Here is a 24,845-nt window from a genome sequence, read left to right as displayed (position 1 = left end):
AATCATTACTCTGCCTCACACTCTTTTCACCTCCAAAACACTCTTGACGTACTGTTCCTTCAGAATAACCCCTACTCCATTTCTCCTCCTATCCACACCATGATAGAACAATTTGAATCTACCTGGCCTTACTCCCCTTCCATTTAGTCTCTTGCGCACACAATATATCAACCTTCCTTCTCTCCATCATATCTGCTAACTCTCTCCCCTTACCAGTCATATCGCCAACATTCAAAGTTCCTACCCTCAGTTCCACTGTCTTTACTTTCCTCCTCTCCTCCTGCCTCCGGACACGCTCCCCCCAAACCCCCCCCCCCCCCCTTCTTCTTCGGCCAACAGTAGCCCAATTTCCGGCAGCACCCCGTTGACTAACAGTAACGGTGGCGGTCGTTGGTAACCCGGGGCTCGACCAATCCGGTATGGAAATTTGTTTAATTTCCATCTGCCACAAATCTGCTATACTTCAGTGATTGGACACTGCTGCTCCATCACCAAGCGTCTACAATTGGCGGACCACAACATGTGCACAACCTCCTCGCTAATCTTACACAAAAACTTCCCAGATTACGGACATTTACCTTTGACCTGCAGCACGCTGCTTAGACATGCAAGTAAGAACTTCCCATTCTCTGTAGAAGTGACAGGCTCCTCAGGCCATTAGCTACACAACAGCCAAATGTACAGACCACTTCACGCTCATCACTGAAGTCCATTATGATTCATCTGGTGCAGACCTTATCTTTTTTTCATCCATATTTGCTGTCATATTACTGCCACCAGTCTGGGACACAAGCAAGTTATTATCTCATTGGACTGTGGAAACATGACAAACAGCCAAGTCTAGGAGAGTACATAGTTTGGGAACCTAAAGGCGGCACTTTTGCCGTTTGAATATAAATTTGTGATGTCCAGTGCTCAGTGGAATGGTCTATCACTGAATTTAATGTGGTTAGGATAAGAATTCGCACCACTACATCTCAAGTCATGGTTTCCTTTAGAAGTGTGCTTTGCTCACTACTGGTAAATGGTGACCAGTTGTTTAAAGAGACTTCAAGTACATGAAAGGTCTTGCTTACTTGGAAAGGAGGAGGGGATTGTGAGATTCAACAACCAGGTGGACCACGGGCACCTTGGATAAATCTTTTGATTTACTATTCATTCCACATCCACATCTTCAGCTATGGTCATAAGCCTTGCTAGTGACAAAAGAAAGACAAAAAGCAGCCAAGTTTAAGTTGCTGGGCTTAACCTCAGTGACAGGGTGAGGAGATCAGGAAGACCTCCAAGTGGAACCACTGCTACATTGAGTGATGCCAGTCAAGGTGGTTTGGGCATGTGGGTAGGATGCCCATGGGTGCATATCACGGCAAAGTAGTGTTCCAGGAAGAAAATCCACAGAAATGCTAGGCTGGCTTTGGAACATTTAAGAATATCAAGAGCAGGAGCTGAAGGTGCCTTGGCATGTTGTCACTAAAAAAAGTACAGGTAAAAGGATGATGAAAATATATAAATATATTATATGAATATATTCTAAATAAAAAAGGAAAAAGGAAAAACACATAAATTGGAAATTAAACATATGTTTACCACCATCATCAAACTAAAAATATAAAAAAAAAAACCCATCAACTTCTGCCCTTGTCTCGGCACAGCGCAATCTGGCTGATTCCACAGTCTACTGAATCTGACATGCTGTGCTGTTGTTAACCACTTATTTTTACTCATGACGTGCTTCCCACTAATGGGCCTAGGAGAGCAGTATCCTGATACATATATATAAAAATTAAACTGAAGTAGATGAAAGAAAAAAAGTGGAAACTACCCAAGGTAAATTTCATACAAAGATCAGCATTTTTTTACTCATATATCTGACTGTTGATGCACACAGTAGAATAAGTGCCACAGAGAGTTACCACTTGATATTACAATTGAAACTTTGGGTGACAAGGAAGTGATGTTCTCAAGTATGTGTGCTTTGACAAAGTAGGCAAACATACTGTATCACTTCTTGTTCACGTCGGCTGTAAAATACTTTTTAAGATGAAAGGCAGATTTATGGGGTGTTACAATTTGAAGGCAAAGCCACAATGCAAAACGAAGGCGTCTTCAAACACAAAAGCAACCTGTGCTTGTGTGTACTACAGCAAAGTGACTGCAAAACCAACTAAAACTGCAGAAAAAGAAGAGTAGTAACATCTGCTGAGCATTAAGGAAATCACAGAAGCGGATCGTGTCATGAGGAACACCATAAAAAGAAGGGGAGCAGCAAACTATGCTGAGCATCAAGTGTGGGAAACAGAATGCAAGAACAAGAAAGATGGATACAATGCCTGCCACCAATTGAGAAGATCATCAAATACGTGTTTAGAATTCATAAGCATGTGTACATTTGTGCATGTGTAAACAGCTGCTAGAGAGTTCACTGTTATTTATATCTAGTCTTCTATTATGTCGCAAAAGCCCTCTCCATTAGTCAAAAGGCTCTTTATTATACCTTCTAAAAACAATTTGTTCACAAAAACAACACCTTACTTCTGAATTTATGGATTCTTATAACTTTCTTAAATAATCAAAATGAACAGCAAAATGACCCGTTTGTGCTCAAGTGATTACAGCAGAGTGAACGAATCACAAAGTGCTAAACACTATTTAAGGGGTAAGAAGAAGAGCCACAACATCTGCTGAGCATCAAGCAAATCTCAGAAGATGCTCAGCAGATGTGGCAAAGAATGAGAAGCAATAAGACACTAAGCACAAAGATGAGTAAGAAGTAATTCTGAACACAGAGCAATTCAGCAACAGGAAAACACTGACATTAACACGAACATCATATGCATGCTGATGAAGGGGCAAGAAAGGATATATAGAACAGTTAGTATTACTTTTGAAGATGAAAATGATCAACTTCACCGTTGAGTTCACTAACTCTTTGATACCTTCAGCACTGCCATGGTTCTTGGAAACTTTAATGGAAACACAGGAATAGTCAATGGCACCAGGTATGTGATACCGAATCTCCTTCAAAACGTGGCTGAATTTAAGGTCAGCACTGGATCTTTCAACGGTGAGATGTCTTTTCTTTCTGTCTATTGAAGACCAACCAATGCCTTTTAAAATTAAAAGGCAGCAATTTCTAGTTTACCCTGCCTTTGTAATGGCCATTAATAAAGCTCAAGAACAAACATTCAACTAAGTCAGGCTTTTCTTTGGAATTGCACTTTTCTTTTTCCTCTTGGACAACTTCACGTGACAATTTCAAGGGTCTGTAAATATGACAGCATTCAGACACTTCTCCGAAAGAAAAGGTCAATGAACATTTTTACACAATGTGATATATAAATGAGTTCCCTACATATTTCTGCGCTGTGGTTTCTTTGGCTTGCTTATTTTTAAATTTATTTTGTTTCTTATAGTTTTATATAATGTATATTTCATGCTTATATTTTTCTTTTTTCAATAACACAATTATTACATTCTTACCTTGCATGGTCCCTACAAGCCCATGTTCAGCTTGCTCTATAGGAGTCACCGCAAGTAATGAAATACACTATAACTTCTTCAGGAACTGAAAGAAGGAACTATTTAGAAAACATAGGAAATATCAAGAAATATCAGCTCCTTATCTTTAACTTGGTTTTCATTTGCATGATTTTATTAGGATTGGGTCTGGCAAATTTCACTAGTAAGTCTAAAAATATAGAACAAATAAAGCTTTTTTTTGTTTTGGAAACTGTTGATACACCAAAACTGTGTCTGAAATACTGCTTGAGAAATATGTAACATTGGGTCCCCCTACTCGTGCATGAATAATTAATTACAAATTAATAACTTACCAGCAAGTTTACCTTTGATCGCTGAGTGTTAGCAGCTTCAAGTTTCAATTAAGTTGTTAAAATTACACAACATGCACTTACTTTTTTATTTTAGCCTAATTCCTTGCTTCTTGGCATTCCAGTGGGTTTCATGCTATATTAAAGGAGCAAACATGGCTTTTACCTGGCATATTACTTTCAAGTAAACCTCAGACATACAGATGACTGTGAAAAAGCAAACACGTTAAAGAGGCAGGGCTAACTTTGGTTCAAAGTGGGGAGGAGGTGGAATTTCTCTAGATATCAAATGCATTCATACAAACGCATATGTAAGGAAATCAAACAACATTTATTACTTTATTTTATTCAAGAAAAAATTGACCTTCAAGAAAATACAAGAATTTTCATAATACACATAGGACATAAGTTAGATAGCATGGCAGAAACAAATAATGAAAACATTTTGCCTGTGATTTGTTGGCTCTGCAGCTAAAGAATTAGTTATTAATTGAAATTCATTTGCATTACTTCTGCATCACCCTTAAAAAAATAAAAATCAGCAGAGTTTAGGGGTTATGAGTCACAAAAAAGTGTATTTATAATACAAAACAAGCTTAAAAAACACAAAAAACTTGCTTTCAAATAAACCATAAATAAGTGATGCACATTAGTGAAACAAAACATTGTTTTTGTAAACATTTCTCAACGTAACATGTGCATAAGATTAAAAACACTGCAGTCATATAATAAGGGTTACGTAAAATACAGAAATAAAATTTAACTATCCTTAAGCATCTTAACTAAATCTAGAACTTTAAGGTAACAATGCTGAAAGAGTTCTTCAGTTATTTTTTACGTAGTGGTTTTGTAATACTGTTAAGCTTGTATCATTGCCACCTCTGCACATCGCTTTCAGATGAAACCTGCTAGTCAGACTCTGCTGGGGAAAAATGCTTTCTGTTTTAAAATTTCAAAGCTATCTGCTAATGGTAAATTCACTTATGTCAGAACAGCCTCAATTAACAAAGTTAATAACATGAAGAAAGACCATCAGAAGTCTGAGACCGACTCAGTCCTTGGGGACTCTAGTTACCATAAAGACCTCATCAACAACTGTTTTCATTTTAAGAAAATGATTTTGATTTGTAGTGAATACAAGTGCAGTATCTTAAAAAAATCTCGTTATTGTGTTCAGGTCTTTGACAAGTACGTCCCTTTTTTAATATTAAAAACTTCTTGGCTCCCTTAAAAAATTAAAGCATTTGCAAGTTATAAGCAAAGCAGCTTATGTCTTCAGTGCTCAAGTTAAATAAATAAATAAAACAAATATGCAGGTACTGCAACCTGGAGTTCACCAGCACCTATTTAAGTAAGCCATTGTTAGTTCTATTTATTTAATTTATTTATTTATTATAATTGTAAGGTGGGGAGGATAAAAAAAATGAACTATAAATCAGAGGGTCTCCTGGGCATTGATGGGGCAGGGTAAATTCTTCCATCGTTAGAATAATGCCTTGTAAAACAATGTTCTCTACAGCATCTCAAACGCTAGATATAGTTAATTTAACAAGGTGGTTAACAAGTCATAGATAATCTCTAAAATGTTTACTTTAAATATGACCTACCATTTTTAACATGTTAAACAAATACAAAGCCTCAAAAAGCCCTACGATGTCATGCTGATTCAGAGAATAATTCAATTTACTGAAGACTAAGCCCTATAGAAACACTGAGATTCTGTTCACAGAATGAACAGCTTAAGGCAGCTGTCAACACAGTACCCAAAAAAGGAAACTACGGTGTAAGAATGCAATACCACTGTGTATTGAAATTTTATCAATGCATCATACACTTCTGGTCTTTCAAGTAATCAGACAAAACGACATGTAACTGTTGAGCATTATAAATGTCAAACCACTTTGTAAAACAAAGCCTGTTCAAGCTCTATTACAAAGAAAAACAATTAAGCATCAGGATTGGTATTTTTGCATCCAAAATGGGGAAATTTAATGCTATTTACTGAGAAACAGTAATTTTCTACATTCTTGAGAAATTTAGTGCATTGCATTCATTATTAAAAAAAAAACTTAAAAGTAAAATATAACCACACAGAGTTTATACTCCACTACCCATGGTTCAGAAGCTTAGCAGAATTAACTGTTTGCTACAAAATTCTGTTTTTTTTTTCTTAAGATAAACAAAGTCATCCTCTCCATTTTTAGCTACACATACTTCAGGTACAACTTTCTGCTGTTACATGCTTCCTTGTTGTTATCATTGCCTTTGGGTCATCACCATTACAATGGTCCATCTGTCTGACTGTGCCAGTTCCATTATAACAGTCAAACATTATCAAATATTTTGGTTAATGTATGTTTAAGAGTCAGAAATTTATTTTTATTTACTTTTTTAACATACACAATATTTCCACCTCCATTAATTCCTGCATTTCAACAATGAGGTAGGCACAAAAACAAGAAAAAAAAATCAGCTGTAATCTGGGAATTTTCAAAGTGCAATATTTGTTATATATAACAACAACAATTATAATAATAAAAAAAATACATGTTGTTGCACTTCTAAGAAGGAAAAAAACTTCAAACATTTAAAAAATTTAATGTCTTAACCCTGCATGATGTGAACCCAATCCAGGCCTAACACAAAGAGTAAGTGAACAATGACTTCCTTGCTTTCAGGAGATTCCTGGTGCACAGAAAGTAAACAAATACATCTCCAAGTCCCATTCTCTCTACAGGAAATTCACCATTTTTGCCCCTCAATGTTTTTTTAATCACAGATTAAAAACTTACTAAAACCTTTATCTTTCTTCTATAGCCATTACCAAACATTAACACTTTTAAGATTTTTCCAATCTGCCTTGTAACAGCTTCGCTGCCCTGCTTGCACTTGCACACTCAGTGTTTATCCTACTACGTGACTGAAGATAGGGCTCATTTTCATTTTAGACAAGCAGAGTTGCCTGAAGCTTAAGGATTCTATAACTGAGATGAAGTGTTGTTTACTGTCAGGTCAGAGCCACAGTGTTTCTGGTGTCTGACTGCCATATTTTAACAGCACCAAAGACACCACAGATTTTAATTCCTCAGCTGTCATTATCTAAAAAGCTGATAACAGCTTTCGAGAATTAATGGCCTCAGTGCAGGTCGTTCTCCAGTTGTAGATTAGTTCAATGATTATTTTATTCAGATCTTAAAGATTCTGTTTGTCTTGTTTCTTCTGGTAACTGTGGCTGTTTCTCTCGTTTACCAGCTAAGAAGGGAGCTTCGGCCAAGAGTCATGAAATAAACCTGGCTGGATCCACCGGAACGGACTGAGGCAAAGAAGACCTGAAATAAGACAAAAAGGCATAATATATCCAAGTCTCTGAAGACAAAAACTAAATGTTTAATAAATACTGAAGAGTCCGGCTTTATTTAGAAATTTTTTAGCAAGACAAAATGCACCAGACTTTAGAACTAACACCAACTAACAAGTGGGAAAAAAAAACATGTTTTTCAATTATTTGTCTTAAATTTGATCAAATTTCTAACAGGTTTGTCTATTTTTTTTAACTAACCTAATCATATGAATTTATAAAGAAAGAAAAAAAAAACTGTAAAAGCTTTTATTTTTTAGCCAAATTACTAATTATATATTCAGTATGGTCTAATTTGCCACAGATTGCAACCCAAATGCTACAAAACTCTGGTATAATATTTAACAATAAATGATTTATATTCTTTGAAAATAAAAAACATAATATACATACATACATAAGCAAGAGAGAACATAAACAAGAGCTGGTTAACAAGAAAACGTGCAATCAGAGTGATTTTATGAAATTAACCTGCAGGCCCAAAAACAGAAAAATATCTTTAGAGTCCAAAAGCATTCACCAACATTACAGATGAGGAAATGAGGAACTGATGGAATTATAGAAAACTACAGCTAAATGTTTGAATTACATGGTTGTATACTCTTCTGGGAAAACTTACAATAGTAATACAAATGGCTTAATCTGATGAGATTTGCATAATTATTGAAATCATAAGCAAGTCTGATGCTGTTTCTTAAGTCTTGCATCCAGAAACAAAATGGAATATTATGGAGTTAAGAAATAATGTAATTATTCTGTTTAAATATATCATATAATTGCTTCAAAGTTGATTATATCCTTTATTAGACACTGCATTTTTTCATGCTTCATTTTTTGAATGCTTCTTTCACTGTGATGCATTCGCATTTCAATATTGAACTTTGATATTAAGTATATAAACAGCATGCTGTGGAAATATCTCTACCCTAGTAATTTGAAGTGTAAGGCAATTTGTTTCATAGCAACTATAGCCACATGTAAAAGTATTTCTCTCATCCATAACAGTACTCACAGAGTGGACAAAGTCCTGGAATAGTAGCCCAGCGAATTGCTTTTGTATCATTGTTGCACACTGTTGTAATCACAAATGCCTTCTTCTGCCATATTTGTAGACAGCCTGTGTTTTACGCATTTAACTGTTGAGTTCTAACCAAAACAAAAGTGTCTTCTTTTCAAACACAATCGGGAATATCTTGCATAACAGCACCAATGTATAGTTTGCAAAATTCTAACAACTTAATCTGATGTCAAAACCAGTCAAGCAATGTTACTGACACCATCAATGGCATCTGTGCTAGAGTGAACAAACACTTTAATAATACTAAGTTGAGGTACCTAAATTGAAGCCAATATATGAAACTTATCTGAATAATCTGGGGATGTCTGATTGCCTTAATTTTATTAGTGGCTCATCTAGGGAGCATGATTTGAACTACACACTTTTTTTAACACTATGTTGTCATTTGTAATACTAAGAAATCCAAAGAAACGCCTTCTCTTAATGACAGGGTGGGGCATGATGGAATTGTATTTTTCTCATCTCACTGCATTTAAAATTTCAGATGTATGGTTCAACAAAAACTCTGCTTGCCCCAAACAGTAACCTCCAAATAATTCAAACCAGACTCACTGGAATAGTGTCCAGAACAGACAGCATCTACAATTCATCTGCATAATAAGGCGGTTAACCTCCTCACTCTTTAAACTACTGGTTAATCATCTGGGTGGGGGTTGGAGCGGTTGATGTTGGAGAGAGGAAGGATTTTTGTTAGAGGGAAGAGGTGGATGATTTCCTAAAAATGAAAGCCTGCAGATGAATTCAATAAACTAAATGCCACCTTTGTGGATTCTGTTTGGAATTTGTCTAGAGTTTTCAGTTTCTTCCCAAAAAAGCTGTCAGAGATACCGATAAATTTGCCATTGACTGCTGTAAGCAACATCTGATAAGCTGTTCAAATTGTCAAACTGATAATCAGTAAACAACATACACTCAAATATTTGTAAGTATTTAAATTGCCTTGGATAAAGGTGTCTGCTAAATAAATTAATAATAATAAACAAAAGTGTTTATAAAATTCTAAAAATATATCAAACCAATTAGAAGATATTAGCAATAGCACACCCAAACTCTAGAACGATTTGCCTACTAATGAAGGCTGACATACTTTCTTGTATATCTAGAATGATGTTTCAACATAGTAGTACTTTGCAATCTGTGGTAATTATTTTTTTAAATAATGTAGTCATAAATAACGTATAATGCACTGAGTGCAAGAAGTAGGAATCTGCTTAATAAGGTTAAAGTGAACGTGGATGTAATGTTTTTTGAAATGTATGCCTTTGTGAATGGCTTCTGAATGGTACAGGCTATAATTTGGCATCTGGAACACCTATTCTCACAGCAAAACACTGAAGCTAAATCAGCTCTTATTTGTCTAATTAAACACCACCTGTTGTACATTGTGTTTTTGGTAATGCATTTAAATAATAGGCAACTAGTTTTCAAAAGCATTTACTGTGAATATTTCAAGCAACATGGTGATAAGGAATAGTAATCACATAATTAACATAACTTAATTTTTCAGGAACAATTAATTTTATTTTTATCTATTTATTGAACTTGAACAGTTAGTTTCAGCCAACTGATAAAACATTATGTTGAAATCATCACTGTTATAAATGAGTTTAGGTGGATATGTGTTTTTCCAGAACCTGGTCTTATGCTACTTAATGCAGTTCTCATGAAGGATACAGGAAATGAATACAAGGATGTCTTTCTGTAGTATATAAATTGCAACACTACCAAATTATTATTGCTGGCAATTATATTTGACTCAGAATAAATCATTCAACAAATCATGACTGCTTACTGAACAAAGGAAAACAACATGGTAGTAGGAATTTTTGAGAGAGCTGCTTAAAGAAAAATGGAATCATTTTCAAATTTTATACAAAAAAAATCTAAAAATCACCATGATACCCACTATTAGGTTAATTAGCGGATTTTAACGCATTCAGTGGAGTGAGACTATATCTATGAATCAGATGTGGAAAAATTAAGGGGAATATCTGATTTAACTTCTATTTTGCCATCTTGAACAACAAATTTGTTTTTTTAATATAAAGGTAATAAAAGCCAACAAAATGTAAATTAAGTAAAAACATTTTTAGTTTTGATTTATATTAAATATCTGGTTAATGTGTTACAGACAAGGAAAAGAGAGCCCTAAAATATTCCTACCTTGTCATTTCTTTCACAAAGAAACTTTAATCTTTGTGCCCGTTTATGCATGAATACACCATCCAAATGTCCTGTTTCCACTGAGCGGATTTCAATTGCTTTTTCACCCCAGCCCATAATCTGATTGGAACGGATGTAGGCTGTAAAATACAAATTAAAATATTAGGGGGAAAAACACTAAATGCACAGTAATTAATTTCTAAATGAGAAACCACAAGAAAAAAGTGGAGACAAAAATGGCAGTACATTCATGTAATATTCATTCCAGTACAGACAAATCATCCTTTTTACAAACAAATGGATTGGTAGATAAGTATAACAATAATGACTAACAGAATGAAACAGGAGAGAAACTCTGATGTGTAAGGGGATTAAAAAAATTTCAGCATGCTCATTTCAAAGCTGAAATGAATGGACACACAAATCTTTTGAATAACACTTAACCGTTGGTATTATATTTTAAGCACTCAAATGGCAAGGAGATCGTCATTATATATCAATATATTGAAATCAATTTCACTCATGTGCACCGCATTGATATTTATCACATTGCATGAACCCATGCTTAGATACTTTATAGTGCATGGCAATGCACTTTACTTTCACATATGTAACTACTACAAATTTGTACTTTTTGTTATATAAATATATGATCTTCAGCATATACTCTACTTGTACTGCATTTTCCTGTTGGGCAAAAGTTACAAATTGCAAATCATTCCTAAATGTGTATGTGTACCTAAATCTACTCTCCAACAGAAATTAACTTTACATGGGATGCTGATGAAACACAGCAGCATTAGAGGGAAGTTAGTTACGAACTGCAAAATCAATCTGCAGGGTATACTTAAACAGACCATCACTTATTGATAGCTTCAGGATACTTCAAATGATGAGGTTTCACTGCAGTATCTAGTTTAATATGCCTTATCCATTGCAAATATAAGGAATTTTAAACAGCTCATTTCAATCATAAATTAAAAGTTATGATTCCTTCTACTACCTGCTATTTCACAATCAGTAGGAGTCCAAGGATATGAACATGTTGTTTCTATCTGCAAACTTGATTCCAAAACAGTAGGAAAGTAAAGTTTACAATACTCTAAACAACACAAAATGGAATTATGAACAACAAAAAAATACTCTAAATTTTGTATGTAACAAATTTTTAAGCAATACTGTAATTTGAGGTTTTCAAATTTAGTCCCGACACCAGGGTTGAAAGCCATGCTATAGTCCCACTCAGTCCTACATAATCTAGCCCAATATTGGTTAGTGCATTTTGAGTAAGCACACTGCCACCCAACCAATCTCCTTACTCAAGCTGTAAACTTCCACGGATATCACTTCTCTGATTGATTAACTGGTACTTAATTTGAAGGAGGAGGCACAGCTAAGTAGCTCAATTTTAAAAGTATTTTTCTGAATAGTTGACATCTGTCAGAGTGTACAACCTACAGAGCAAAGCCTTTAAACTGATTTCTTTAACAAAATGTGTTGTCATATTTACTTATGTGTATGGCAATCTTTTCTTTCATATGAAAGAATGTAACAATAGGGAGGGGCTGCATCCGCGTGCACCTGCAAAGGAAAGAAGACTGCACAGCCTTCATTATGTCTATCACTAAAATGTTATCTATTAACCTTCTTTTCTTTTCAACTTGGAAATAACCTGTAACTTTTTTTTTTCCCTTAACAGAATGCTAAGAAACCACTACACCTATGCAACACAATTACAAACATGATAGAATCCCCCACCCGACACAGGGACCATATCTTTATAAAAATATGATACCAAATGCGCAAGTGTAATATTCAAATGTTTTATTATAAATCTAGACATTAAGCCCGTTACAATAACGGGCGCTAGAACAGTAGTGCATAAACATTAGTAGGAACAGTCTATATTAAATGGCAAGGGACCTTGACCTCATTCTGTTTGTCTTAATTTTTTTTTGTCAAAAATATTTTTGCAAGAAGCCTTAAGTAAAATAATAATAAAAATAAAATATAAACGTATATGACAATACAGTAAGTATAATTAATATTACATTTATCCTCTCCTCTGTGGCTGGATTGATAAGTTGTTTCCGTTTGAAGATCTCCTATCCTGCCTCTCTTTATTTTAGCTTGCTGTGGCGTCTCTCCAGCAAGTACGGTGCAGTTCCCCAGCAAGTATTTTAATCTGTGCTGGCGTGGAGCTGATTATTTTATGTGTGGCGTCTCCCCAGCAATGGATTTTATGTGCGCGAAAAATCTACTTTTAAAAATCATCCTATTGTAATATCATGAAAATTCGTATATTTAGGAAAACCCCTTCAACGACTGACACTTTACACTTTTCTGGGCCAAGCTTCTTAATCGCAAATCTGACATCCTAAGAATGAACACTTGCACAACAACAAACACTAATCCCACCTCTTTGGGGAAGCTGGTCTCCGCGTCTCAGTACCCGATTGGATTTTTCATGCCTTATGTTTTAGGTGTTACCTCATTTACCGAAATCCGATTGGATCTGCCGTGCGATATTTTATAGGTCCCGCCCACTCTGTCTTTTGTGACGCGTCAGGCGGCCTTTGAAGTATCTGCTTTGAAGTGTCGCACCGCGCCCCGCACATGTGCACTTCACCAGAAAACACACACACACAGACACATGGACGCACACAGGGATTTTATTAAAGAGGATTAACCAATATAAGAAAGTGTTAATTGCCAACTATGTCAAAGGCGTTCACTCTTATATTGTCTCAAAGAGAATACGCAATTGTTTTAAGTCAATTACCTTCTAATACATACATTTGTTTATTTTTTCCAAATTATTTTAGTTTTTCTCCATATTTGACAATCACAGAGTTACTGCAAAAATACTTCCTTTATTGCACTTTTCCCACTAATGCATTCCTATTTACGCCACTGTTTTATCAATCATAATTGGGTGCTCCCTATTGCAATGTGAAATTTTATTGATAACTAAAAATGAGTACTGGTGACTGCAAGGTCAATGGCTGAATGAACTTTAACTATCAGTGAAACTGACATGTTTTAAACTGTGGGTTGGTGTGACATTTCATTGTTAGAGGTGGAAAAGAGAAAGCGATGGTTTCATAAGTTAAAGGGAGTGGAAATACAGAGAGACTTTTTTGTCTTTACAAAATTGTGTGTAATGTCAAGAAAAATAACTCAAAATTGAATTGTTCTACCCAAACCATTTTCCCCACACACAACAGAATTGAAAATAGCCCAACTGGGGGTGAAAATGCACAATTTGGCAATTAAACTGGTGCTCCACTGCTACTGCAGGTTTTTGTCACAACCAATTTCTGCTTTTACCCTAAGTTCTTGTCAATAAGCCGCGGCTTATCTAAGGAAAAAAGTTGTGAAAATGAAAAAATAGAATATCGGCTTATACATAAGTCCGGCTTATACATCCATCGCGGGGGTTGCGTTCCAGAGCCACCCGCGAAATAAGAATATCCGCGAAGTAGAAACCATATGTTTATATGGTTATTTTTATATTGTCATGCTTGGGTCACAGATTTGCGCAGAAACACAGGAGGTTGTAGAGAGACAGGAACGTTATTCAAACACTGCAAACAAACATTTGTCTCTTTCAAAAGTTTAAACTGTGCTCCATGACAAGACAGATGACAGTTCAGTCTCACAATTAAAAGAATGCAAACATATCTTCCTCTTCAAAGGAAGAAACAAATCAATATGTCTGTTTGGCTTTTAAGTATGCGAAGCACCGCGGCACAAAGCTGTTGAAGGCGGCAGCTCACACCCCCTCCGTCAGGAGCAGACAAAGAGAGGGAGAGGGAGAGTTTGTTTTTCAGTCAAAAATCAATACGTGCCCTTCGAGCTTTTAAGTATGCGAAGCACTGTGCAGCATGTCTTTTCAGGAATCAGCTTTACAAAAGATAGCAACGTGAAGATAATCTTTCAGCATTTTTAGACAAGCGTCTGTATCGTCTAGGTGTGCAAACAGCCCCCCTGCTCAATCCCCATACGTCAGGATCACAGATAGTCAGCGCAAGATTGACAGAAAAGTAAGCAATCTAGCTTCAGCCATCTGCCAATAGCGTCCCTTGTATGAAATCAACTGGGCAAACCAACTGAGGAAGCATGTACCAGAAATTAAAAGACCCATTGTCCGCAGAAATCCGCGATATATATTTAAATATGCTTACATATAAAATCACAATTTAAATGACCGCTACGCGCTCGTGTTGACTCGGCGACGCCCAGAGCAGAAAGAACGCGCTCCGGCCGCTCCAACCGCGCCATGCGGGGAGTGAGAGAGACGGCAATATCTCACACTCTCTCCCCCCCTTAAAGAAATTAAATGGGCGCGAGTGAGACCACTGACCTCCCTCCCTTCTATTAGTTATAGGTTATAGTATGTTCGGCTTATCCATGAGTCCGGCTTATCTATGATACGATTTTATTTTAAAAATTCGTATGATTTTTGGTCTCCGGCTAATACATGAGTCCGGCTTATAGACAAGAACTTAGGGTAATTGGACTTCTACAGTAATTAAGCAAGCTGTTATTTCCTAATTTCTATATTTTCTTGCACAAATCCAAAAATTATAAATAGGTTATGTTAAATAATTACTCTATAAAGCAAGAATTTGTGCGTGTTGGACAGGGATGAATTCATCCTTTTCAATGTTCTGTTTAATATTTTGTTCATTTTTTAATGTTCATGTTATTTAAGTCATTATTTGCTAATAAGTGCACAAGTGGATTAACACTGAAGTAGCTGCTGGCCTTTAGCATTTAGTTAATTTGTATATGTGTCCGCTCTGCTCATTGTAAACTGTCAATATTCAGATACAATTAACATAGAAAACACAACAAAAAAGTGAAATAAAATGAAAACACCAGAGCAGAGTTGAACATCTAAAAGGTATGGCCGAAAAAAAAATCCTTAATTTCTTTTTTGAATACAGAACAAACAAAAAAAGGTCAGCTAATTAAACAATGAGATCAATTAAAGGTAAAAATGTCTCACTAGTCGGTTGGAATGAAAACCTGTAGTCATAGTGGGGAGCCTAACAGTAAATGTGAAAATCTCTGCTTTAATATACATAACTATTTCCCTGATTTTATTTCTGTCACACAATGGTTGGCTACATGTTAATTATGAAATTATTAAAATGCTTATATTAAAAATGTCAAAATAAGAAAGACCATCCAAGAAATGTGAAATACACTCAGGAATAGTCAGCATGTTAACACAAAGCTGTCAAGGAGTACAGAAAAATGTCTTTTTGCAGCACTTAATTACTCATTATCAGAAAAAAAAGCCAAGTCAAGCCAAGCCCGGCATAGAAGTAAATCACTGTGTCAGCCAATACTATTTCAAAAGGAACAAACCAACTTTTAAAAATTCCATGGAGTGCTGATACAACTACAGCAATTGCATCAGACTGTTATTTTACATTTTTAGCTTTAGTTGCTCAGCTTTCCAATCTTAAGTAAAGAAAAAAAACTTTAACATACCAACTGACGTAGGCATTTCTCCCCACTGCAGAACCACATCTTTTGTGATCCTTCCATATGTGTTCACATAGACACCTTCATCCTCATAACATACCAATAACTCTATTCCATCTGTATTAGGCAAGATGATTATGGCATGTGGCTGGATGCTACTTTGGATCTAAAAGTTTAGAGAGAAAATCCCATTAATCGTTTCCAAAATACATTCAAACAGTTAATTTGCAGGAAACAGTTAAAATTATTAATTATAATAACAAATTACACAATTCTCAAATTAGTTCTGGTACTCAGAATTAATTAGAACATTTTTGTACAAGTAATGTAATAGTATTATGGAAGTTAAGTTCTTTCAGCTGAATGAACACAAATTTCCACAGACACCCTTTAAAATCTTGTGGAAAGCCTTTCCAGAAGAGTTTGGGTTTTTATAGCAGCTAACATGGAGGGTTCGGACTGTTGGGTAACTTCATATTAAATGTTTGTGGTTTTGGAATGTAATGTCCAACAAGCTTATATAGCAAACATTTGGCCAACAGTGTAGGTCCTCAAAAGGATTAGCAATTTCAGATGGGGAAATAGTTAGGGCAGGTAGGCAGTGTGCTGTAGTGATTAAGACATCGACCCTCAAATCCTGAGGTTGTGGGTTCAAATTTCACCACTGACACTATGTGACCATGAGCAAGTCACTTGACTTGCCTGTGTTCCAAATGTAAAACCAATAGAAATATAAAAAAAATATATCATAAATGTTGTAAGTCGCCTTAGATTAAGGTGTCCGCCCAATATGTGAATGTAAATGGTCAGTGCTTCAATTAAGGTGCATCACTCACAAAAACTACACATTTCTTAAATGTGTCAAAATTAACAGTCCCAAAAATAATGACAGCAAACCACAATGTCTGTTTCTGACTATTAAACATGGTGTGGGAATCCTTTATGGTATGCATATTCATTTTATGGATAGAAGTACAAGTCATATAATGTAGCAATGAGGAATTCATTTTAAAGCCAGTGATTGTTTTGCAAGATTTGAAGGCCATGACACATTTGAAGACTTTTAAAGCGATTTTCAGTCATAGACTTCATTTACATATTTTTGGCAAGTCTGAGGGTAGTTGGCAATACACTCACATGAAGACCAGTTGCATAAGGTGACAGCCCAGCAACTCACTCCAACGAGTCCACAACTTGCTTCAACATTTAATTTTGTGTTTTGTCATAGGGGTGGGTGCTGTTAGCTCACAAACAATTAATGCTCATATAGAAGTACAAGGGCAGCACGGTGACACAGTGGGTAGCGCTGCTGCCTCGCAGTTGGGAGATCTGGGGACCTGGGTTCGCTTCCCGGGTCCTCCCTGTGTGGAGTTTGCATGTTCTCCCCGTGTCTGCGTGGGTTTCCTCCGGGCGCTCCGGTTTCCTCCCACAGTCCAAAGACATACAGGTTAGGTGGATTGGCGATTCTAAATTGGCCCTAGTGTGTGGTTGGTGTGTGGGTGTGTTTGTGTGTGTCCTGCGGTGGGTTGGCACCCTGTCCGGGATTGGTTCCTGCCTTGTGCCCTGTGTTGGCTGGGTTTGGCTCCAGCAGACTCCCGTGACCCTGTGTTCGGATTCAGCGGGTTGGAAAATGGATGGATGGATGGATAGAAGTACAAGTCATATAATGTAGCAATGTGGAAGAAGGAACACGGGTGTTTTGAACTTCAAAAATAGAGGAGATGCTCGTCTGTCTGAGGTCTTGTATTTTATGTACCATAACAGAATGAAAAAATATATATAAAAGGGCCAGATTGTGGCTGAACTCGCAATACCTGTTCACCCTTCCTGACGCACCAGCTCCATCAGGCACCACGTTATTAGATGTTAAATAGGGGCGAGCACAACTTCAGTTGCTAAACGTGACATGCCCAATGATTATAAGTCTGACCAGGTCTGGTGACAAGATCAGAAACTGCAGTCAGCATGTCTGACATACCCAACGACGAGAAGTTGCACAATGTGACATTGGCTTTATAAGAACAGAAACAACAGGAGGCCCTTGTACAGGACTAGGTGCACCATATGGTGTCAACACTGTTTAACTATTTAAGCATTATAACACCACCATATACTCTACTATTCAGTGGAACACCAGGTTGAACAGACACATAGTTCATGGCCTCCCCAATCACCAGATTGTAAGTATACTAGTAATTTTTTGTACATTTAATATTAGAATATTAAAGAAGCTGCCATACATTGACGGATTAAAGGTTAGAGGTCCACATGACCATCATCGTCTAGTTCTTCCACGTGAAGCATGAGGACTGATTGAGATCATTTATGTTAGGCACATTGCCTAGTGGCGGTCTTGTGGCCTCGGAACCCCTGCAGATTTTGTTTCTTTTCCTCCATCCTTCTGGGGATTTTTTTTTCTGCCCTCTCTGGCAATTGGACCTTACTTTATTCTTTGTTAATTAGTATTGCCTAATTTTATTTCTGTATTTTTTTCTTTTCTTTTCTTCATCTTGTAAAGCACTTTGAGCTACATAATTTGTATGAAAATGTGCTATATAAATAAATGTTATTATAGTGAATACAATATCTTTACTAAAACAGGTTTATGTGAACTTCGTAGAATAGTTACTCGACTAAAACTGTCCCCCAGTGTCCTCTACCCAGTCCCAACAGGCTTTTTAAAAGAAGTTTCTGAAGTGCTAATTTACTGTACTAGAAAATGTTAACTATTCATAAGATACAGGTGTTATACAGGATTCTTTAAAGCCTGCAGTAGTCTTTGACAGCTTCAGACTAACCTCTAACCTGTGTTTTTTAAAATAAAATTCTAATAAAAGTTAGTTTTTCAGAAGTTGAATGACTACTTCAATAAAAACTTTGTTAAATTCCAGACAGGTTTAAGACCAAATCATAATACAGAAACTGTGTTTGTCAAAGTAGTTAATAACTTTTAGGATAATGCTGACACTAACAACATCTTTGATCTTGCTCTCTTAGACACGAGCACAGGATTTAACACCAATGACCACAATCTACCTGCTCCTTTTAGGCCAAATTATTTTAAATTACAAGGTGACACGTTTACTTATCTATAGCATCTGATGACAAAGACACATGCAGCTCTTTTATAAACTGTCTTACTAGAATTACAGAATGAATCAGTAATAATTTCACCAACTTATACAAGGAATAAAGATTTTGTTGGAGGAGATGAAAAAATGAGGACCTTAGAAACCAACTTGATCACCTGACTTTTTATAAATCAAGCCTGAAGTAAATAACCTGGGTGTACAGATGAATTCAAATCTAAACTTCAAATCACATGTTAATTATAAAACTAAGTGAGTTTTTTCATTTAAAAATACTGCAGAAGTCAGACCTCTTATTACATCTCTAGATGCTGAAAAATTATTTCACACTTCTGTTTTTATCAGACTAGATTACTGTAATACACACCTAACAGGGCTATCTAAAAAAAAAAGAAAAAAAAATGACTGCAGCTAGTTCAAAATGCAGCAGCAAGAATCTTAACCAAGAAAAAGAACATCTGAGTACATCTTACAGGTCTCAGCATTGTTACACTAGTTATTTATGTTCTTTGGAACTAACTTTAAAATACTTTTAATCATATATTGAATTTAAAGTCTGTCCCCTTATCTTCCTAGTAATAATGTTACATCCTCTAATGCTAATTTGCTTATTACTCATAAACAAAGTAAAGCATAAAAGTGGTAAAGTGGCATTTTGCTGAAACACAACAAAAATCTGGAATGCTTTACCAACAAGAGATACACCAGGGCAACAATGAGGAACATAAACAAAAACAAAACAAAGAAAGAAAGAAAAAAAAAAACTAAATACCCGCTTTTTAATTTGAGGGTTTTCATAGTAATAATTGGAGTTGGTAAAAACAAAACTAATATGTGTTGCAGTATCATACACTTTGCAGATTTGCAAACATTAGTAACACCCCCCCCCCCGCCTTTTCTGTGTGCCACTGACCATCTGAACAATGTGCTCTTTGGCTGCCTGTGATTTTTGAAGAAATGTAGATCCTCTAATTTGTAAAAAAAAACCCCACAGCATCTAATATTCTACCACAACAATAATGAAATACTGTAGAAAATTCATGTTTAGTAGAATGCCCATTGGGGATAGGTGGTATTCTGACCTTGTAATCCATGCAGAATTTTTTTTCTCTTGCATTTTTCCAGAAAGATTTTTATTCCCCTGTCCTTCCTGACCATAGAACTGGATTAATCGTGATAATTATTAAGAGACTTAAAAAACGAGTTTAGAAATTGAACTCCTCTATTCTGTTGTTTACTTGTTTTTCTGCATTGAAATTTTAGCAGTAAGCCACTACTTCAAAATGTTTTACCACCAGTACTGCTAGAACACTGTAACTGTTTGAACCCTATATATTTAATGGGGTTTTCTTTGGGCACCTCAAGTTTTAACATCATCTTAAAAATGTGAATGGCAAGTATACTGCCACTGAATACCAATTGTGAATACCAGGTAACTGAAAACTGGTCCATAAAGGCTGATGAACAGGTATCCCATCCAGTATTAGTTTTTGTATTGGATGAAATGCTATCATAATACTACAACAAGCCATTGAGAACAGGAATTGCGGCATGTAATTTTTGAACTCACATGTGTTGGCAGATAGATGTCATAAACTGTCCCTGAGTCCACATCCACTGCATGAAACCCAGAACTGGAACCATAAATCACTTTCAGCCTTTGACCTTCTTCGACAGTCAGATCCACCAGCAATGGCTTGTGCATTAATTCACCAAAAGACTGCAAAGAAATACAAAAATAAAGACCATGAACACAATATTTTTCAGATTAATAAAATGACTGGACTTGGCATTTCTAAAGATCGACCTGTACAACCAAGAGCGGAATTTAGGGGTGGCAAGTGGGGTGACCACCCCAGGCCCCGTGTGTCCCAATTGAGCAGATTTGTCAAGTTTTATTCTCCAGTGTGTATATTATATATATATATATATATATATATATATATATTTGAGATGCTTCTAAGAGAACCCTTTTAAAATCCCTCTTCAAGGTCAAATTCCATACATGTACATCTTTGAAAACTTTCCATAGTCCACCTTCATTGCCCGAAAAGGGTCACCAGTATAATCCCTTCCTAAAATAGGTATAGCCCATTAGTCGCCAGGTTGGCTTTTCCAATCTATAGAAAAAGACACTGCATCCATATTAGACTATGAAGATGTCATCATGACTTTTCCCATCGGAAGGCAAGAAGAATGGATTTTAGTCTCTGAACCTGGAAACCGGTAAAAGATTTCATGATGATACCTCTACATTAATTTCACACTTCCTGTCGAAACACTGAAACTCACATTTTATTTGTAGGCCATAAACATGTCTGAATATTAATGCACAAAAACATGTATCTCTAATGATAACCAGCTGACATGACATCAACGTGAGTTACGACTATGACATCCTGCACATCGAAACTCAGCACACTTGCAATTTGGGTACTTTCTAGAAGAGGCCCTGCTAATTTCCGCATAACACCGAATTTCGCACTGTCACGGTATTGTCATGAGTTATGAATTGCAACTTTTTTAATACATCATTATATTTTGATAAAGTCCGTGTGTTATCGTGCAAAAAGTTTACCGGAATACTGTAATGAGAAAATCCAGTGTATGTTACAAGGTTATTATAGTTAACGAAAACTAAAATCAAAACTGAAACTATTATTAAAAAAAATTTTCATAAACTGAAATAAAATAATTAACAAAACCGAAAATGAAAAACCAAAACTAAATGAAATTATTAAACTAGCTGGAAAGACCAACTGAAATAAAATAATAATTTACTAAAATATTTTTAGTTTTTTAATGAATATTCTTGCCATTAGTCTTTAACCCTTGTAAGTTTTAACTCTAAAACAGAAAGTTATCCACCACGAGCCACCCGCACATATTCATCCAGTGAACGGTGGCTGTGATGGAGGGCGGGTGTTCACACAGCATTTGCGGTAACAGAGCGAGCTGAATGAGGGTGCATAAAGCCTGTGAAATAGAAAGCGATTTACTTGCCACCTTTCTTTGTACTTGTTGTATATCAAGATGTAATTCAAACAGCTGAAATCAGAATGTGCTGGTCAACAAAATGTTTACCATATGGACAGAAAAATCACGAGTGAGTAACGTTTCAGTTTATTTCTCAGGTGACTACTTTTTGTTGACAGCAATTCACCTGCCACTTTTCACAGGAGAAATCGTTTTTATTTTCTCATATACAAAGTATAGAGAAAGTATAGTAATCGTGAAAAAATTTGACCTCGATATTTTGATAAATCTTGATGTTATAGACCTCCCAGAGTCCAAAAACAGAGTTTTTTAGGAATTGTGTGTGTATGTGTGCGTATATAAACTCAGTAACTCAAAAACGCAACTAGACAGATGGATGAAATTCGGCATGTGGTTGTAACACCACAATTGTAGATCTGTATTAACTTTTGGGCCAAATCCATCACCTGGAAGTGGTGCTTTACCTGAACACATACTCGATTTTTTTCATGCAGCTGTAGAGTCCGATTTATTGAACTTCACTTTTATAATAATTGTTCAATATATTATTAATTTGATTTGTTGTCGATGGTTCCTTGTTGTACACAATATAAAAATATAATCATTGTCTTGCGGTTTACTCCTCAAATATCCATCCCCATATCTGTGTATACAAGAAAGTTTAGGGGAGACCACTCCCAGTTTTTGAAAATAAAACAGCACTGATTGAGAGACTGACTAGGTCATCATACAAGATCAGTATGTTGCTGACCAATCACTTTAGCTTTAAAAACATCATTTAACAATGAAGCGATACAAACAAAGGTAGGTAGGCCAAGAGAGTCTGCCAAGTGATGAAAAACTAAACATACTAATGGGTTTTTGTATTTATTCTATATTTATTAATTTATCTTTTTTAGTTCATATTCACAACTCAAAATACCTGATATTGTGAAAATAATCCATTAGCAGAATTATATTTTAAAATATTTGTCTCCCTTTTTTCAATGTTTTTCTCTCTCTCTCAAAATAGATAGTTGAAATATCATATTCTTTTTGTTCTTAACATCAGCCTTACCATACATATTGAATACTAGGGATTTTTCTTGCCTTACATCCAAACCTGCTGGGGTAGGCTCCAGGTTTCCTGTGATCCTGCTCTGGATAAACATCCATCCATCCATCCATTTTCCAACCCGCTGAATCCGAACACAGGGTCACGGGGGTCTGCTGGAGCCAATCCCAGCCAACACAGGGCACAAGGCAGGAAACAATCCTGGGCAGGGTGCCAACCCACCGCAGGACACACACAAACACACCCACACACCAAGCACACACTAGGGCCAATTTAGAATCGCCAATCCACCTAACCTGCATGTCTTTGGAATGTGGGAGGAAACCGGAGCGCCCGGAGGAAACCCACGCAGACACGGGGAGAACATGCAAACTCCACGCAGGGAGGACCCGGGAATCGAACCCAGGTCCCCAGATCTCCCAACTGCGAGGCAGCAGCGCTACCCACTGCGCCACCGTGCCGCCCCTCTGGATAAACAGATTCAGATAATTTATACTGTATATCGTTCTTAATCTCAGATGCTGTCTCTGTCGTTTTATGACTGTCCGTACTCCTATTATCTGCTCTTGCTCTGCTCATTATGGGTTTACTGTCCTTTATGTTGGGCTATTCAAGTCTCACTGGACCTAACCTTGACACTACATGCTTGTTTTTCTTTGTTTCCCTCAATACAGCTAGGTGGGGTCTGCGCACTGATTCAAGTCTAAGAGCCCTGTTCTTCCTAAGCCCCCGTGATTTTCATGAGAAAATATTTTAAAACTTATAAAATTGTGTAAAATTGTTCATATTCAGTACCTAGTTTTGATTATGCTTGTTTTTATCAGACAAAAATAAAACCAGATAGTAAACCATGTAGTGTAGTAAGCTTCCACTAACATCAAACACGCATTCAAAGCTGTTAAGTGTACAGTTCTGTCTGATTGTGACACAAAACTAAACTCCATAGGAGCTCCATGCCATAATTACTAGGACTAAAACTGAAACTAATAGATATAAAAATAAAATAGAAATGTCTTTGTGAAATAAAAACTAAAACTAAAAATACACGATGAAGGAAAACTAAAACTAAACTGAATTTCCAAGTAAGATCAGAAAAAATACAGACATAAAAACTAATATAAAAAGGCAAAACTATAATAACCTTGGTATGTTAACATTATTTTTATTAAATTCGCACGCAAGTTTATACAGTCCACACATACCGGTAACAGTGTTTGACGTAACTGGCCCTGTGTGGGGTTGGTCAGCTCTAGGCCCCAAACATCCCTAAGGCCGCCTCAGTGTACAACCTAGCTAAGAGAGCACACATATTGTATATTAATAAGTATTTATTAACGATTACATTATTATCAGAATCAGAATATCTTTATTGTCATTGTAACAAATACACGAAATTAGGTGCAGTCCATGCGGTGTCAAAATATAAATAGAATATAATTAAAAAAGGATAAAGAATAAGAAGAAATAAGGTAGAACACAAACATTCAACATAAGACCTTAATTGCACATGAACACTATTGCACTGCTGAATTGAAGGTGATTAGGTGGTAATTCATTATAGACAATTTGTGAGATAAAATTATTATACTCTGGAACTTTCCGGATCCTGCAAAAATGGTGTCTAGAATGTCTTAAAATTACTAATGGTAAAACCTTCTTTAGGTGCAATAACCTTAACTAAATACTTCCTATACAGCTGCAAAACCGATCTGACCAGCAATTAGGAGGTATTCTGCTTCTCTTCATCTGCACAGAACTGTTTCACTTGATTTATATT

The 24,845-nt window shown here is 36.0% G+C and overlaps 1 protein-coding gene across 9 annotated transcripts in view; it reads right to left on the bottom strand.

Annotated features, from left to right (window-relative positions):
• Window positions 1-4,150: 4,150 nt before the first annotated feature.
• Window positions 4,151-24,845, bottom strand: part of LOC114650761 (mitogen-activated protein kinase kinase kinase kinase 4) — a 296,865-nt gene continuing 276,170 nt past the window's right edge. For all 9 annotated transcript variants that reach the window (XM_028800590.2, XM_051926168.1, XM_051926169.1 and 6 more), the window contains 4 exons: window positions 20,588-20,737; window positions 15,935-16,094; window positions 10,430-10,569; window positions 4,151-7,159 (listed from right to left, as the gene is read on the bottom strand). In XM_028800590.2, the coding sequence (XP_028656423.1) occupies window positions 7,076-7,159; window positions 10,430-10,569; window positions 15,935-16,094; window positions 20,588-20,737 (534 nt within the window). In that variant the 3' untranslated portion in view covers window positions 4,151-7,075. The remainder of the gene's footprint in view (window positions 7,160-10,429; window positions 10,570-15,934; window positions 16,095-20,587; window positions 20,738-24,845) is intronic.

Source organism: Erpetoichthys calabaricus, chromosome 4, assembly GCF_900747795.2.
Source record: "Erpetoichthys calabaricus chromosome 4, fErpCal1.3, whole genome shotgun sequence".
Classification (NCBI taxonomy): Eukaryota; Metazoa; Chordata; class Cladistia; order Polypteriformes; family Polypteridae; genus Erpetoichthys; species Erpetoichthys calabaricus.
This window is presented reverse-complemented; position numbering and strand designations above follow the sequence as displayed.